This window comes from Ammodytes marinus (genome assembly GCF_949987685.1).
Source record: "Ammodytes marinus genome assembly, chromosome: 15".
NCBI classification, from domain to species: domain Eukaryota; kingdom Metazoa; phylum Chordata; class Actinopteri; order Uranoscopiformes; family Ammodytidae; genus Ammodytes; species Ammodytes marinus.
Window position 1 is genome coordinate 20087195 of NC_137219.1, and position 14933 is coordinate 20102127.

The 14933-nt window shown below is 39.9% G+C and overlaps 1 protein-coding gene across 24 annotated transcripts in view; it reads right to left on the reverse strand.

The window, feature by feature from the left end:
• kiaa1109 (KIAA1109) overlaps positions 1-14933 on the reverse strand; it is a 99921-nt gene that overhangs the window by 84559 nt on the left and 429 nt on the right. For all 24 annotated transcript variants that reach the window (XM_080042640.1, XM_080042637.1, XM_080042635.1 and 21 more), the window contains exons 2-6: positions 12968-13103; positions 5262-5378; positions 2264-2342; positions 2063-2127; positions 1381-1555 (exon numbers count right to left, since the gene is read on the reverse strand). In XM_080042640.1, the coding sequence (XP_079898766.1) occupies positions 1381-1555; positions 2063-2127; positions 2264-2342; positions 5262-5378; positions 12968-13073 (542 nt within the window). In that variant the 5' untranslated portion in view covers positions 13074-13103. The remainder of the gene's footprint in view (positions 1-1380; positions 1556-2062; positions 2128-2263; positions 2343-5261; positions 5379-12967; positions 13104-14933) is intronic.

The following is a 14933-nucleotide window of genomic DNA, read 5'->3' on the forward strand; positions in this document are numbered from 1 at the left end:
TAGAGGATTTCCATTCTATTATTTCCTATGTCATTTCAACACATTGTGCAAAAAGTATGGCTTGGAATTCAGCTCTCATACAAAAACGTAAACAGACACAAAACCAGTGCAGGTCATATGGGTTTGCTGCTCTCTGCCCTATTGTCGCTACTTTTAACAACTCGCACTTGTGTGGTGTGCATGCGCAGTGGCGCAGGAAATACTAATAGTAAATACTAGTAATTTTATTTTTATTTTTATTTTTTTTATATAAATCGATTATTAACTTTTATGAATCGATTCGGAATAGTTCGAGAGAATCGCGATTAATCGGAAAATCGATTATTTTTCCCACCCCTATTAATATCATTGTAAAAGTTGGAGTTACCCTTACAGGGCTGTACAGTGCGACAGTTTTGATCGCATTTGCTACTGAAATTGATCACGTGCGATGATGAATACAAATCCATTCGCACTCCTGCGACAGGTTGATAATGAGGGGAGGCTGTCTTTGAAACACAGAGGAGCGCTGCACAACACTGCTTAGAGGGCTCTACATTAACACTGCGGGTAAATGAGTCTTGGGAAAGTAAGTTATTGAGTCCACCCTTCACTTTGGCTGGTGAAAGATATGTGCTCTCGGGATCTGTCCTCGTGCAGCGATTCTAGGTAGGCTATAAAAACTTCACCAACGGCAATTACCGGAAGGAGACGGCACATTACCGCAGTTAAGTTAGCGCGTGTACAAACAGAACATTTCCTGTGCGCCTTCACATTAAAAGCCTGTTACTAGCCAAACGTGAGTTGACTTTTATTTTGAAGCCGGTAAGAGCAGGAAATTAGCGCTTTTTTCTAGCTTGAAAGGCAACTCATTCAGCTGCAGCGAGCAGTCAACAGTAGCCTAGTCTATTTACAAAGTTTTAAATAACCCACTGAAAAGCTACTCCCAACACATTCACAACAACCTATTTAATTTATCCTAAATTGTACCAATATGTATACTTATTTATTTAATAGGCTATGTTTAATGTTTTAAAGTTTGGTTTTAATTAACAGAAGCAATTGGCAGGTTAGATTCTTTTTTCTAAATTGCAATCAGTGCACCCCTATTCATTTTTCCATAATTATTACTACACACACTAGGATATAATATGAGTTGAGAATCTCAAATGAGACCAAGATGACATGCTCAAAGGTAATTAGAGCGAAATGCAAGGGTTAAGGTTATGCAAGTTTTCGATCATACTTTGTGTGCTACCAAATTTATTTTTGTGCTACTGAATTTTTTTGCTTGCTAGCACCAGTGCTACCACCTAAAAAAATAAGCGTACAGCCCTGCCTTAAAAGGAGCCTAACATTTAAAACAAAGAAAGCCTGTTTGATGGGGGCCTTTGGTCTTACCTGTCTAGGGTCTTGTCTCTGTCCTCTCGTCCCCTCTCTTCATCTTTTTTGGGTGTCAGGAGTGTGGGTTCCAGGCCAAAGGTCTCCTGCAGTCGGGCGTACAGGTCGGTCCGGTTGTACACGTGGAACTCAAAGCCGTTGACTGTCACGTAAAGCCTGGTCTCTGCCTTGGGGTCTAAACACACACACAAGACAGGGAATTGAAATTCAGAAAACTCATGTAGACGTTTGCCTCCATTTTGGAAAACCGTGGTTGCAACTTAGCAGCCAAAAACATTATTGGTGTGGTATGAAAATGTCTAGATTAAAAATATGAGCATTTGCAACAACAAAAAATGTCTGTGGGGTTCTGATATATTAATTAGACAATTTAAATCCATAGAAAAGAGTATTAAAGTTTTATTTTTATTTTTAAGATTATTTGTTGTCATTTTCAAGCTTTATTAGATAGTACAGAGTTGAAATGGGGAGACAGAGAGAGAGGGGGGTTGACATGCAGTAAAGGTCCACGGGTCGGATTTGAACCTGAGACCACTGCAACGAAGGCCGGAGCCAATATGGTACGCGCTCTATCCACTACGCCACCAGAGCACCCCGATTAAATTTGTATTTATCAGCATCAAGATGGTAACAACCTGCTAAATTTCATTCCTACGTGAGACAATTTCTAAGCCTAACTCACCATGCTGTTTCTGTTTCGGGTTGTACATTTTCCACCAACGAAATATGAGGAAGCCATCCTGTATCCTGGAACACAGAAGAAGAAGAAACATCAATAAGTAACACAACTATGAATTGAAAGAGAAAACTGAATTGCCCAACGGGGGATAGTAACATTGTTTGAATTAAATCAAATTGAATTAAGAAACAGAGGACAGTTTACCTGATAGACATGTCTTGGTTGATGAAGTAGACATCTCTGAACATGACTTTCCCCGACAACACAGAGAAGGAGAACGAGCCTGTAGACATAAGTAGGAAAAAGTTTAATATGTCTGTTATATAAATGAATGTGACTACAAGCCAGTGTAAAACCTGTTTGGGGTTGATCAATGTGTTTTGAATTCAAGCCAACAAACCAGCTAATTCAAATGTTAAAGGTCACATAGTAGGCTCATTTTCAGGTTCACAATTGTAATTTAGGTTTCTACTAGAAACTGTTTTCATGGAGTAGTGTCCAAATAAAAAAATAAACTTTATATTTCTCACGGTGCCAATGCTGAATCTCCTCTTTTCAGCCTCTGTCTGAAACACTCCGTCTCTTTAATGCCTCATTTCCACCGAGTAGAGCGGGTCGGATCGGAGCGGCTCAGAGCGGGACAGCTCACTTTTAAGAATCTCGGTGTTGTTTCCACCGCGGACCCTACCCTTACTGGCGGGGTTTAGGCTGGACTGCGATATCCGCCGCCAGAATATGGGTCAAACTATAGGGTTGTGGAACAACTGTGGTCAAGCCAGCGGTCTTTCGTTTTTGCTTGGTCAAACCAGCCGCTTCTTTATTTATTCCCCCCGTGTTGTTGTGAGCACAGAGACTGCTCGGTGCAACTGATAGACAGTGAGCGAACAGCGCTGGCTACGTGACATCGTAGCAGTGGGACACAGTGTAGCCAACTGATTATTTTAATGACGAGGAAAAACACCACACAATAAACAGTGCCGCGCTCACATTTTCGCCAAAACAAGACTCTCTTCACTCTAGCCGAGGTGACTACACACGGCGGAAATGATTATTTCGACCAACTGTGGTCAAGCCAGCGATCTCTCGTTTTTGCTTGGTCAAACTAGCCGCTTTCTTTATTTATTCCCCCTGTGTTGTGAGCGTGTATTTAGCCTAAAACTATCTAGGCTATGGCGTAAACACAGAGACGGCTCGGTGCAACTCAGTGAGCAAACAGTGCTGGCTGCGGCAGCTACGTAGCTAGCAGTGGGACACGTAACTAAACCAACTGATTATTAATGACGAGGAAAAACACCAAACAATAAACAGTGCTGTGCTCACATTTTCACCAAAACACAGACTCTCTTCACTCTTGCCGAGATGACTACACATGGCGGAAATTATTCTTTCGACCAACCAATCAAATGACGGCAGCATGTAGCTCCGCATTTTCAGTCCGCTTTCAGGCGGCTAGTACCCCTACGGAGGAGTACTGAGATCTGGAGCGGCTCAGAGCGGTTAGGTGCGCTTAAACCGTACCCTACCCAACTTTTTACAAATGAAAAGCCAAACTACCCGGACCGAACCGCTCCGATCCGACCCGCTCTACTCGGTGGAAATGAGGCATAAGATCCGCCTTCCAAAAAGCCCGATGTCCTCTGATTGGCCCTGAATCTAACTGCTGGTATGATTCAGGAGTATGGCTTATCAAAGGTGGCGGCAGTGCTTAGTTAGGTTTGTAACGAGGGGGTGTGGCTTCTCTCCTTATGACGTCATAAGAGGGGAGAAATCTGACTGGGGCTTTTAAAGACAGGCTTTCAGAAATGTGGAGGTGGAGAAAATAAGATAGAGTAGTTCTTTCTTATACTTTGGGAGTCTGTAGACAAACCAGGGACCCATATTAATGTGGAAAAAATGTGGGAAAAGTGCATTTTACAAAATAGGGGACCTTTTCCCAACAAAAAAAAAGAACTCATGAGTAGCTTGCATTCATCTCTGAAACAGATAAAAACAGTCCAGTGTTTCTGGGCTATTTAAAATCACCTTGTCTTTCTAATTTCATTGTGAGAGAAAAAAAAATCTTAATTAGGATCTTATTTCACAACAAGTAGGTCATTTTTCACTGAGCAAGAAAAACTGACGCGTCTTTTTCTCGGTTTCAATTATTGCATGCCGAGAGAGTGACAACACCCGAGCTGTTCAATTCTAATCACCTCGGGTGTCACTTTGTCATGTGTGTGGTATTTGGTACTTCCTCTCAGACTGTCAGAAGGCAGGATGTGTAACTCAGCTAAGATCCTCTCACTGGGAAGGTTGTCGAGGTCAGTGCCTTTGCAGGAATGTTGAAACGCTGCTCGACACATGACGAACTGTACCAAGTCAGTTCAACACTTTACTCTTTATTATGAAGGATTTGCTTTTGTGCATCAATACAAATTTACCAAAACTATTTTTCCAAAATGCCACGCTTAAAAAAGGAGCAGCCTTATAAAAAAATAAGTTGGAATCAATTTAACTGAATAATAATAATAATAATAATAATAATAATAATAATAATAATAATAATAATAATAATAATAATAATAATAATAATAATAATAATAATAATAATAATAATAATAATAATAATAATAATAATAATAATAATAACTGTAAATAAACTGTCAAGGGTGACAGTGCTCCCTTTATGGCAAACAGGTGTTAAAATGTTGCCTTGGTTATAATTTCTGCACTTCCCGTTTACACATAGCCAGTAGGCTGAATACACTGCTGTGAATTTGACTGTGAATTTGTTAATCTACTGATAATTTTGTTTAATACAAAAACAGACTTGTTAGCTAGGCATATCTACTACAACACAGTCTGGCTTCTTATTGGTGTATATTTTAGGGGCCGTATTACAGAGCAGATGCAAATGACAGGGCCTACTCAGAACAGAAGAAACTGATCTTGGTAGAAAAAAAGAATGGCATCGTTACACTTGGATTTATGGTCTCCTGTAGCTTTATAAATTAAGTCCGGTGTCATTTATGTACAGAAATTCAATCTGGTGTGGGTTGCAGTTGTGCTGTGGAGAGAACTCTACGGAGATAATAACCGAACGAAGCCGGGCTCATCATGAAATATTCAGCAGACTTGAGTTAACGCCATGAAGCGAAAGCTCTGGCAGCGCTCCTCTCCCCTTAATAGTATCACTGTGAGTGAGAGCTGCTTGTGCACACACCGATATGTATGTAGCCATCCTTGTAGAGTCTGTTGATGATGAGGGTGAGGACCAGGCCAATGTTGCGGGAGTTGTAATAAGTTAAATAGATGATCCATCCACAGGACAGAATAGTGGCTGGAAGACAAAAAAAAGACACAATGTGCTCAGGTTAGCTAGTACAGGGATCATAACCAGACATTTTATGTAACAGCAATTGTAATGATTGCAGGCGTTCAAACTGGTTTGTTTAAAATCAGTTGTGTCTGTGAAGACAATAGTTAAAGGTGGAGCGAGTGATTCTGGAGAACTTAATAAGTTTGTCAAAATCAGTGAATATCTCAGTACGATCTGCTACCTGTACGTACTGTGTGTGTGTGTGTGTGGGGGGGGGGGGGGGGGGGGGGTGCAGTGTTAACACACAGCCTAGGCTCTGTAAGCTGGCCATGTTGCTAGCTACGGTGGGCCCCCTTTGTTTACACACCAGTTTACGGAGCCTAGGCTGGGAATTAACAGTGGATTTCTTGTTCACCTCACTCACAGTATGGACAGGTAGAACATAAGGAGAAAATCACTGATTTTGACAAATAGTGATTTTGATAGCAAGCAATCTCCAGAATCCCTGACTCCACCTTTAAGTAAGCTTAAACATTCAAAGCTGACCACTAATGCTTATATAGCGTCTGTTGTATCTCAAATGATCTATGCTCTTAAATTATACATGTGAAGTACCTTGTTGTATACAAAGTCAACAAACCGTGACTGGTCCTTTGAATTAATGTAACAGATGCTACTTTTATCCTGACATGACACAGAGCCACCAGCAACCAGAAATGACTACAGCAGCATCACAGCAGCTGTCGTATGAAAAGCCATCATGAATTCCCCTTGCAAACGTAACTATTTTTCTACAGAAAATATGGCGACGCAGGTGGAATTAATATAGTGGCTGTTTATTCTGTCACATCTCGGCAGACCGCTGGGTTTTACTGCCGCACTGAAGCTTTTGTCTTATCTCTTTACCTCCCCTTTTTCCCAAAACAGTTTTTAATTTTTTTTGTGGTAAAGAAAAATGCTAGCTTTCTTTCTGTGAATCATCCAATATCGTGTTGCTACAGTGAGCTGCACTCAGCTGGACTGAACAATGACTGGAATACTACCATTTGTCATACTTTAATTGAATTCAATATGAATACAGTCGGCTTGATTAAAGCCTTTAAAAGCAAATGCTAATTAAAATCTTAAACACATTGGGGAATACTATTTTATCAAACTGAAACACTGTATGGCTCAATGCAACAAAACATCGGTTTATTTTGACATAATTGCACATACGTCAAAAGAGCTTATCATAAACCGATATGGAATGTATTTCTCATCCCAACCACATAATCAATTTAGTCCTTCCTTATCCGTTTCCAAATGAGCCGCCACTATGCCACAGATATTATTGAACTATCCCTTAGCATTCTAATGAGTGTGAAAGTAGAGAACTTCATCACACTTATATAAAGTAAGACAAACTGAAATAATATTATCACTCCTCCAGAATGATAGCCGATATTTGAACTTGGCAGGATGACGTGTTACAATAATAACTTGAATTTACCACAGCAGTTTAAACCTAGGGAAGCGATAGCACATCTTCTATGGAACTGCTAGGCATCTAAAGCCTAGGCCTACTTGACCGAGTCTGTGTGATAGGTCTGCACTTAAAAAGGTGAATTCAGCGATTCAGGAGAACACTTCAAAATCAGTGAATATCTCCTCACGATCCACTATACCTTTCACTTTTGTATGAGCTCTGAAAATAAAATCTGGTGTTACTACAGTCTAGGCTCTGTAAACTGGTGTAAAAGGTGTAAACAAAGCCTATGTATACTACCAAAACAGGAACTGTATCATCCACATGCATTGATCACATTTACACCAATGCTGCTGAACTCTGCTCTAAAGCTCTATCTGTTCCAATTGGCTTTAGTGATCACAACTTAGTGGGCATATCCAGGAAGACTAAAGTTCCAAAAGCTGGACCAAAAATTGTACATAAAAGATCGTACAAAGGTTTCTGTCATGATTCCTATGTAGAGGAAGTTAGAAATATATGTTGGTCTAATGTAAGTAAACAAAGAGACCCAGATACTGCACTTAAAGCATTTATTGAACTGTTGGTTCCAATCATGGATAAGCATGCACCTGTCAGGAAGCTGACTGTGAGAGCCAATAGGGCTCCTTGGGTTGATGATGAATTAAAAGAATGCATGGTTCAAAGAGGTGAGGCAAAGGCAGTGGCAAACGGGTCTGGCTGCACACCTGATTGGCAAATATACTGTAAACTGAGGAACTATGTCACTAAACTGAACAAAAATAAAAATAAATTGTATTTTGAATCAAGGATGAATGATATAAAACATGACAAAAAAAGCTATGGAGCACCTTAAATAATATCATGGGCAGAAAGGGTAACTCCACTCCATCGTTCATAGAAGTTGAAGGGTCCTTCATAACTAAACCTACAGATATTGCAAATTACTTTAACAATCATTTTATGGACAAAGTTTGCAAACTCAGGCAGGAAATGCCAACACCACACTCTGAACCATTGTATTCGTATTCATGTATAAAAAACTAAATAATGAAAGATAAGAACTGTTCTTTTGAATTCTGTAAAGTGGCTATAGAGGAAGTAGAAAAACTATTATTATCTATCAATAATGAGAAACCACCTGGTATTGACAACCTGGATGGAAAGCTGTTGAGGATGGTAGCAGATCAGATTGCCACTCCCATATGCCACATCTTCAATATCAGTCTAGACGGCAATATGTGCCCACAAACCTGGAAAGAGGCTAAGGTGATACATTTACCTAAAAATGCTTGTGCTGCCTTTACTGGCTCTAACAGCAGACCAATCAGCCTGTTACCTGTTATAAGCAAACTGTTGGAGAAAATTGTATTTGGCCAGATACAAAGCTATTTCTATATGAACAAATTGACAAGCAACTATCAGCACGCTTATAGGGAAGGACACTCAACCTGCACAGCGCTCACTCAAATGACCGATGATTGGCCAAAAGACATTGATCAACAGAATATTGTAGGAGCAGTCCTGACTCCTGTTAGACTTCAGTGCTGCCTTTGATGTCATTGATCATTACTTACTATTAAGTAAACTTAAGTGTTATGGCTTTACTCAGTCTGCCTCAGCATGGATAGAAAGCTATCTAACTAACAGAACACAGAGGGTTTCCTTTAACGGAAGCCTCTCAAATACAAGACAGATACAGTGTGGGATTCCGCAGGGTTCTTCACTTGGACCACTGCTCTTCTCAATCTTCACAAATGATCTCCCACTTGCTTGTAAGGAAGCCTGTGTGTCTATGTACGCAGATGATTCGACAATCTACACGTCTGCTCGAACAGCTAAGGAAATCACCTCGGCTCTCAACAAAAAGTTGCAGACAGTATTTAACTGGATCACTGATAACAAACTTGTCCTGAACATATCTAAGACTAAGAGCATTGTATTTGGATCAAAACACTCACTAATCTCTAAACCTCAGCTGAATCTGGTACTAGGGCCCGACCGATATATCGGCCGGCCATAGCACATCTCCGAAAATCGGCATTCGGCAAAATGGCCGCCGATTTTCTGCCGATTTTTTTATTTTTTTATTCCAGCAATCATGTTGAGTGAGATGCATTTCTGCCCTGGAGGTAGCCTTATAGCTTATTAACAGCAGCAGCAAGTGTGTTGTAATACATTAGATTAATTCACACTTGGCAGTTCCCCCTGACACCAATAGCAGAGTCATTGGTCATCTCTTGACTGTTAATAGTAATGGATATTGCTATAGTTATTATATATAATTTATAGTGCTTTATTGGAGGTCATTCAAAGACACTTTACATCAAACATATAGAAAATCATACTTATAGAAAAAGAAAACAAAATATAGACAAATTAAAGATAAGGTTTGGAGTGGAGTCCGGTGTAATTATGCTTTCTTAAAGAGGTGAGTTTTGAGTTGACTTTTGAATGAGTTTATTTAGTCTGAGATGCTGATGTTTGGAGGGAGGGAGTTCCAGAGGGTTGGGTGCAGTTACATAAAATGCTTAATGTCTGAGTTTAAAAATGCGTCATGTCACTTTAGATATATTTGTAACACTTTATTTTTTTTTAGATAATGCATATCTCAATAAATAAAAAGTTCCTGTACACCTATTGACAGTAACAAGTATTTATATATATTTAAGGGTTCAAAAAAGTAAATTTTTTCAATATATAGGGGAGAGTGGCCTAAGTTGTGCATTTTGGAAGTTGTGCCACCCCTTGTTTCTAGAAAACCGTGGAAGAAATTGGAAATGTGACCACATATTTAAGAAGAGCCATCTAGTTGACTCATCCTGTAAAGAAGGGAGACACAAGGAATAAGATAAGCACATTTAAGCTCAAAAAACTGTGTTTTGCCTTTCAAAGTAAAATTTCCATGATCAAGGTCTTTTGATTATTGTGTCTGAACAATTATAGACAAGTTTGAAAACATTTGACACATGTTTTAGTGCTTTGGTATGCTACATTTTGAGTATATACAGTTAGCACTATGTCAGCCCTAAATTGCTGCATCATGCTTATTATCCAAATTTCTGGGATTGGGGTGATTTGTGCCAAAGGGCCTGGGTGAGTTATAAGTAAGTAAGTAAGTAAAATGTATTTATAAAAGCACATTTATGACAGTTTGCACTGTCCAAAGTGCTGTACATAGTGCATTCAGTAGGTAAACAATGAAGGTAAAATAACAATAACCAAAATAAAAGACGTAAAGCCCATACATCCACATAAACACAGATAGTAGTGCAGAGGTAAGATAGTTAATGGGGAGGAAACACCAGGGTGTAGGCCTACATATGGGTTTTGAGCCTTGATTTAAAGGCAGAAATGTAGAGGGAATCACATTTGTCAGGTGGCAGTTGGTTCCACAAGCACGGAGCAACTAGTGCAAAGTACATTTCTGAGAGTTGTGCCAGTGGCATGGCTGTATACGCTGGTCACCAAAAGAAAGTGATTGTCTACAGTAGCTCAGAAGAGAGTGACATCTCAATTCCACTTAACGACACCACTGATGAGAGTTCAGATGGCCAGAAAGATGATGATGGTGACTTTGTCATTGTGAGCTTTGCAGGTAAAACCATTAGATCTGCTAGGACTTGTTTAAGAAAATTGTCCTTCAATCTTTGTCAACTATTTACTTTAAATACACCTTAAATAAGTGATTGTCTAATGGATTTGTCTTGCATTACAGTTTATGAGATATATATCAATGGCACAATTCACCCCATGGTATTCTCTCCAACCGCACAACTTACACCACACCGGGGGCAAATTGAGCATCAAGACAACTTTTTTTCTGAAAGCTATATTTCTTCAACAGTTTATTCCAGATCCAAAGTTTTTATTGCCAGGGATGCACAACACCCTGAAATATATTTGAGTTGGAGACTTTACTGTCAAGGCCTTACTTTAAAGTCACTTTGAGTGAAAAGTTGCACAATTTAAGCCACTCTCCCCTATTTATGGGATTAAAAAAAATAAAAAATCGGCCGATTTAATCGTTATCGTAATTTTTCTCAGAAAATAATCGGCATCGGCACCAAAAAATCCATATCGGTCGGGCCCTATCTGGTACTGAACAATGCTGATATTAGGGTTGCTGAAAATTCCCAGAATTTACCCTTTCCAAATCCCGGGAAAAAAGAGCCTCCTCCCGGTAGATCCCGGGAATTCCCGTTAAACCGGAAGTGCCTTTTTAATACTTTATTTTGTGTTTTGTACCCACGTACTCGGCCGAGTGGTTTATTGGGCACGTTATAGCCTCATAAGCCCAGGGCAGACTGGATGCTAGCTCTAGAATGAACTAAGGGCATTAAAAGTTAAGTCATCTAAAGGCATTTTCAGACGGGAGGAGACGTTCTGTCTACAGGTGCACTCGACATGGACCGGCGGAGATAGGAGGCTCCGCGAGGAAACGCCGTGCGGTAACCATGGAAACAACTTTTGTTTACAACCCTGTGTCGCTGCTGTTAAATATCTACTCATATTGTTAACGTTTGTTTAGTTAATAAGAGGATTAGTTATTCAGTTTGGTTTGGTTTAAATGTCTACTTTGTGGATTAGGTCTAGGTTTCACTTTAGTGTTTGGTGGAAGGAACGGGGCGAACAGCGATGCTCCAGCTGATTCATGTCGCTACAAGAGAAAGCAGCAAAAGAAACAGGCTGCTTTATGTTCATCATGCAATCTTGACTTGAATACAGAAGAATGGTGAATATCAAAGTAAAACACCGTTCAGCTGTGCCAGGCTGCCAGCGCGCGCGTGCGTGCGTGTGCGTGTGTGTGTGTGTGAGAGAGAGAGACGTGACAGTTTAGTTGTAGTGCGGCCGCTTGTCGCTCCGTCTGTAGAACTGCGGACTCTCTCTCTCTCCACTCGCATGTCAATAGCTGCGTTACAGACGTAACAACAGTTTAGTGCGGCCGCTTGTCGCCACGTCTGTAGAACGGTAGTGCGTCTCTCTCCACTCGCATTTCATTGAAAATGTATTACCAGACACGTCAAAAGCCTCCCTTCTGAAAAGGCCATGATGGCGAGAGTATATTTTATTAGTAAAGGCCACTATTAATGAATTAAAAGAATAAAAAAAATAAAAAAAACGGGAGGACGGGTACTCCCGGACTGACTCATTTTGCGGGAATCCCGAAATCCCGGGACCCGTCCAGCAACCCTAGCTAATATTGAGCAAGTACAAGAAACAAAGCTTCTTGGTGTAACTTTAGATAGTAAACTGACATGGTCAAGACATATAGATTTAATGGTGCAAAAATGGGGAGAAACATATCTGTTGTCAAGAGATGCTCTTCTTTTTTAACACCACAATTGACCAAACAGGCCCTGCAAACCTTAGTGTTATCACACTTAGATTACTACCCGGTGGTCTGGTCAGGTACCACAACAACAAATCTAGGGAAGCTACAATGGGCTCAGAACAGAGCAGCTCGCCTCGCCCTTCAGTGCACAATGAGAGCTAATATAAACGTCATGCATGACCAACTCCTCTGGCTAAAAGTAGATGAGAGGTTAAAACCCTTCTCTCATTTGTGAAAAATATTAATGTACTCAAAACCCCTGATTGTTTGTATAGGCAACTCACACTCAGCTCTAATGCACACACATACCCCACTAGACATGCCACCAGTGGAAACTACACTATTCCACAAGCCAAAACAAATTCAAAACAACGTACAGTGTTGTATAGAGCTATGGTTGAATGGAACTCCCTCCCAGGGCAAATCTCTAAAAATCTGAATAAAACTGGGTTCAAAAAACATGTGAAACAACACCTAATTGCTGTCCGCATTAGAGATTAGAGAGCTGCTATTTAAAATGTTTTAAATGTTGTTGTTTTTGTTGTGTATTGATAGTTTCGTTCCTATATGTTTTTGTGATTGTTCTTCTTTGTATATATTTTATATGTTTTTCTTTCTTGTATATGTTTTGTGTGGACCCCAGGAAGAGTAGCTGATGTTTCTGCATCAGCTAATGAGGATCCTAATAAAATAAAAATAAAAAGCGGGTCAGCATAGCAACATGCCCATTTTGGCTGTGTATTACTAACACTGGACTTTTTTTTTTTTACAAGAGCACACGAAGCAGACGCATTGCAAGACACTTACCGACGAGGAGCCATATGAAGTTGGAGTCGTGCTTGGTGAGAAAGTCGTCGAGATCCCCCAAGCTGGGGAAAGTGCTCTCATTGTTTTTGGCAGCATGGCCATCCATGGCTACAGGCTCTCAGGCTGCTGTCTAAAACTGAAACAGAGACAATACAAAACAAAAACAATATGTTCAACATAGCAGAGACAATTTATTTGTAGCATTATTTAATGCACCTGTGGGTTCTATTTGTTTGGTGGCAGATGGATTTCAAATGAAGACATAAGGGGAAAATAACTGAGATTCTAAATCATGCCAAAAAAACACATTTACAACAAAATTGACAAAAAAAGTTTTTCTCAAGTAATTTTGCAATAATGACTTGAGACATAAAGACTAGTCAAATGAAGCAAAGGTACATTCATTATTTCAAATCTTTTTGGATATGTTGCCAACCTAGCTATTTGTAAAAAAAAAAGTAAAAACATGAGCGTATAACAGTGTTGTGTAGTTTTTAACATTGTTGTATAAGTCTTCAAATCATTAGTTTTAGGACCCACCGTTCACTAAAGCTGAGCACAGGGAACTTAAAAGAAACACTTGTTTTAAAACCATGTGTGTTCGTCATCATAATGAGCTATGTGTGCACCTTGCAGCTCATGACGACAATTGCGGACTTTCCTTCAACAGAAAGGATTGTTTTATTTTGTGCGTGTGTGGCAGGGGGCGGCTGGAAGGGTGTGTGTGTGTGTGTGTGTGCGCGTGTGTGATCTCCCTTATCCCATGCTTTAGTCCTAAAGCTTGAATACTGCTACACACACGTGTCCTCGTCTAATCCACCTTAAATGAGGTTGGTTGTGAAACCACTGAGATGTAATCAAGCCCAGCAATCCCTCTCACGGAAAAAAACACACTGTTTCTACATTTGTCTTTTTCGGAAAGACAATAAAAGTATGATTAAAAACATGATTATGATTCAATATGATGTCTATTACATTGTGTACATTCTCTAATGTGGGCCTCACAGGAATTTCGGAGCAGCTACCTGCCAGGTAATACAATTCAGGTTATGGCTGTTGTTGGGTTTGTTTAGTACAGTAGATAGGAGGTATGATCACGTAATATGCTGCCATCCAAGAAAGACAGTGTTATCTTATCAGTGACTCATCACAGTTCCCTGTAACCGGTGTGAATCTTCACTTTTGGTTTAGAAGTAGTGCGGGACGGGGATTCTACCAGTTCAAGCTACTAACTAAAACCTAATAATTTTTTTAGGCAGCCACCACAGCTGTTCCCAAATACCTTTAATTTTATCTTAATGATCAGTTTGTTTTAATATTATTAATAATATTACCACTGCACAAGCACAATTAATTACAATTTTTTTTTACAGGTACGCAAACTATCTATTGAGACATTTAGTGACGGCTGCTGTCATTCATAACATATCTATGTTCAAAACAACATATCACACATGGATGGATGGGCTAAATATCAACAGCCTATCAGTATGTGGCTGGTTGAGCCCTGGTCATCTGCAACAAACTGCAAAATAAATTTGGCCATTTACTTATATCTGACCTCTTCCTTATCAGCAAAACACACCTTGTTGAAAATGACATGGGTTGATTCACTGAGCAGCAATATCAACAAATTAAACCACCTGACACTTAATCCATTATATAATATCAGATGCAGTTTTGCGTGTTGAACGTCGCTTTACACCAACCCTAAGGAGGACATTGATACTAGAATAGAAATCAGTAACTTGTAGAGGGTGCTTGAGTGTCTCCTCTGGCTTTGTTTACATGTTGAACTGGTAGAGCTGTCACCGGTCTTAACATAAGAATGCGGGACTTCGCTTCACTTCAACTTGACCAGGCGTGCACAGATTGCGAAATGAACAATGCATTTGGTTGCAGGTGTGGTTTGAAACCCAGAGCCATACCTGACACTATGACTAACCCAAACACCTAGCTGGCTAAT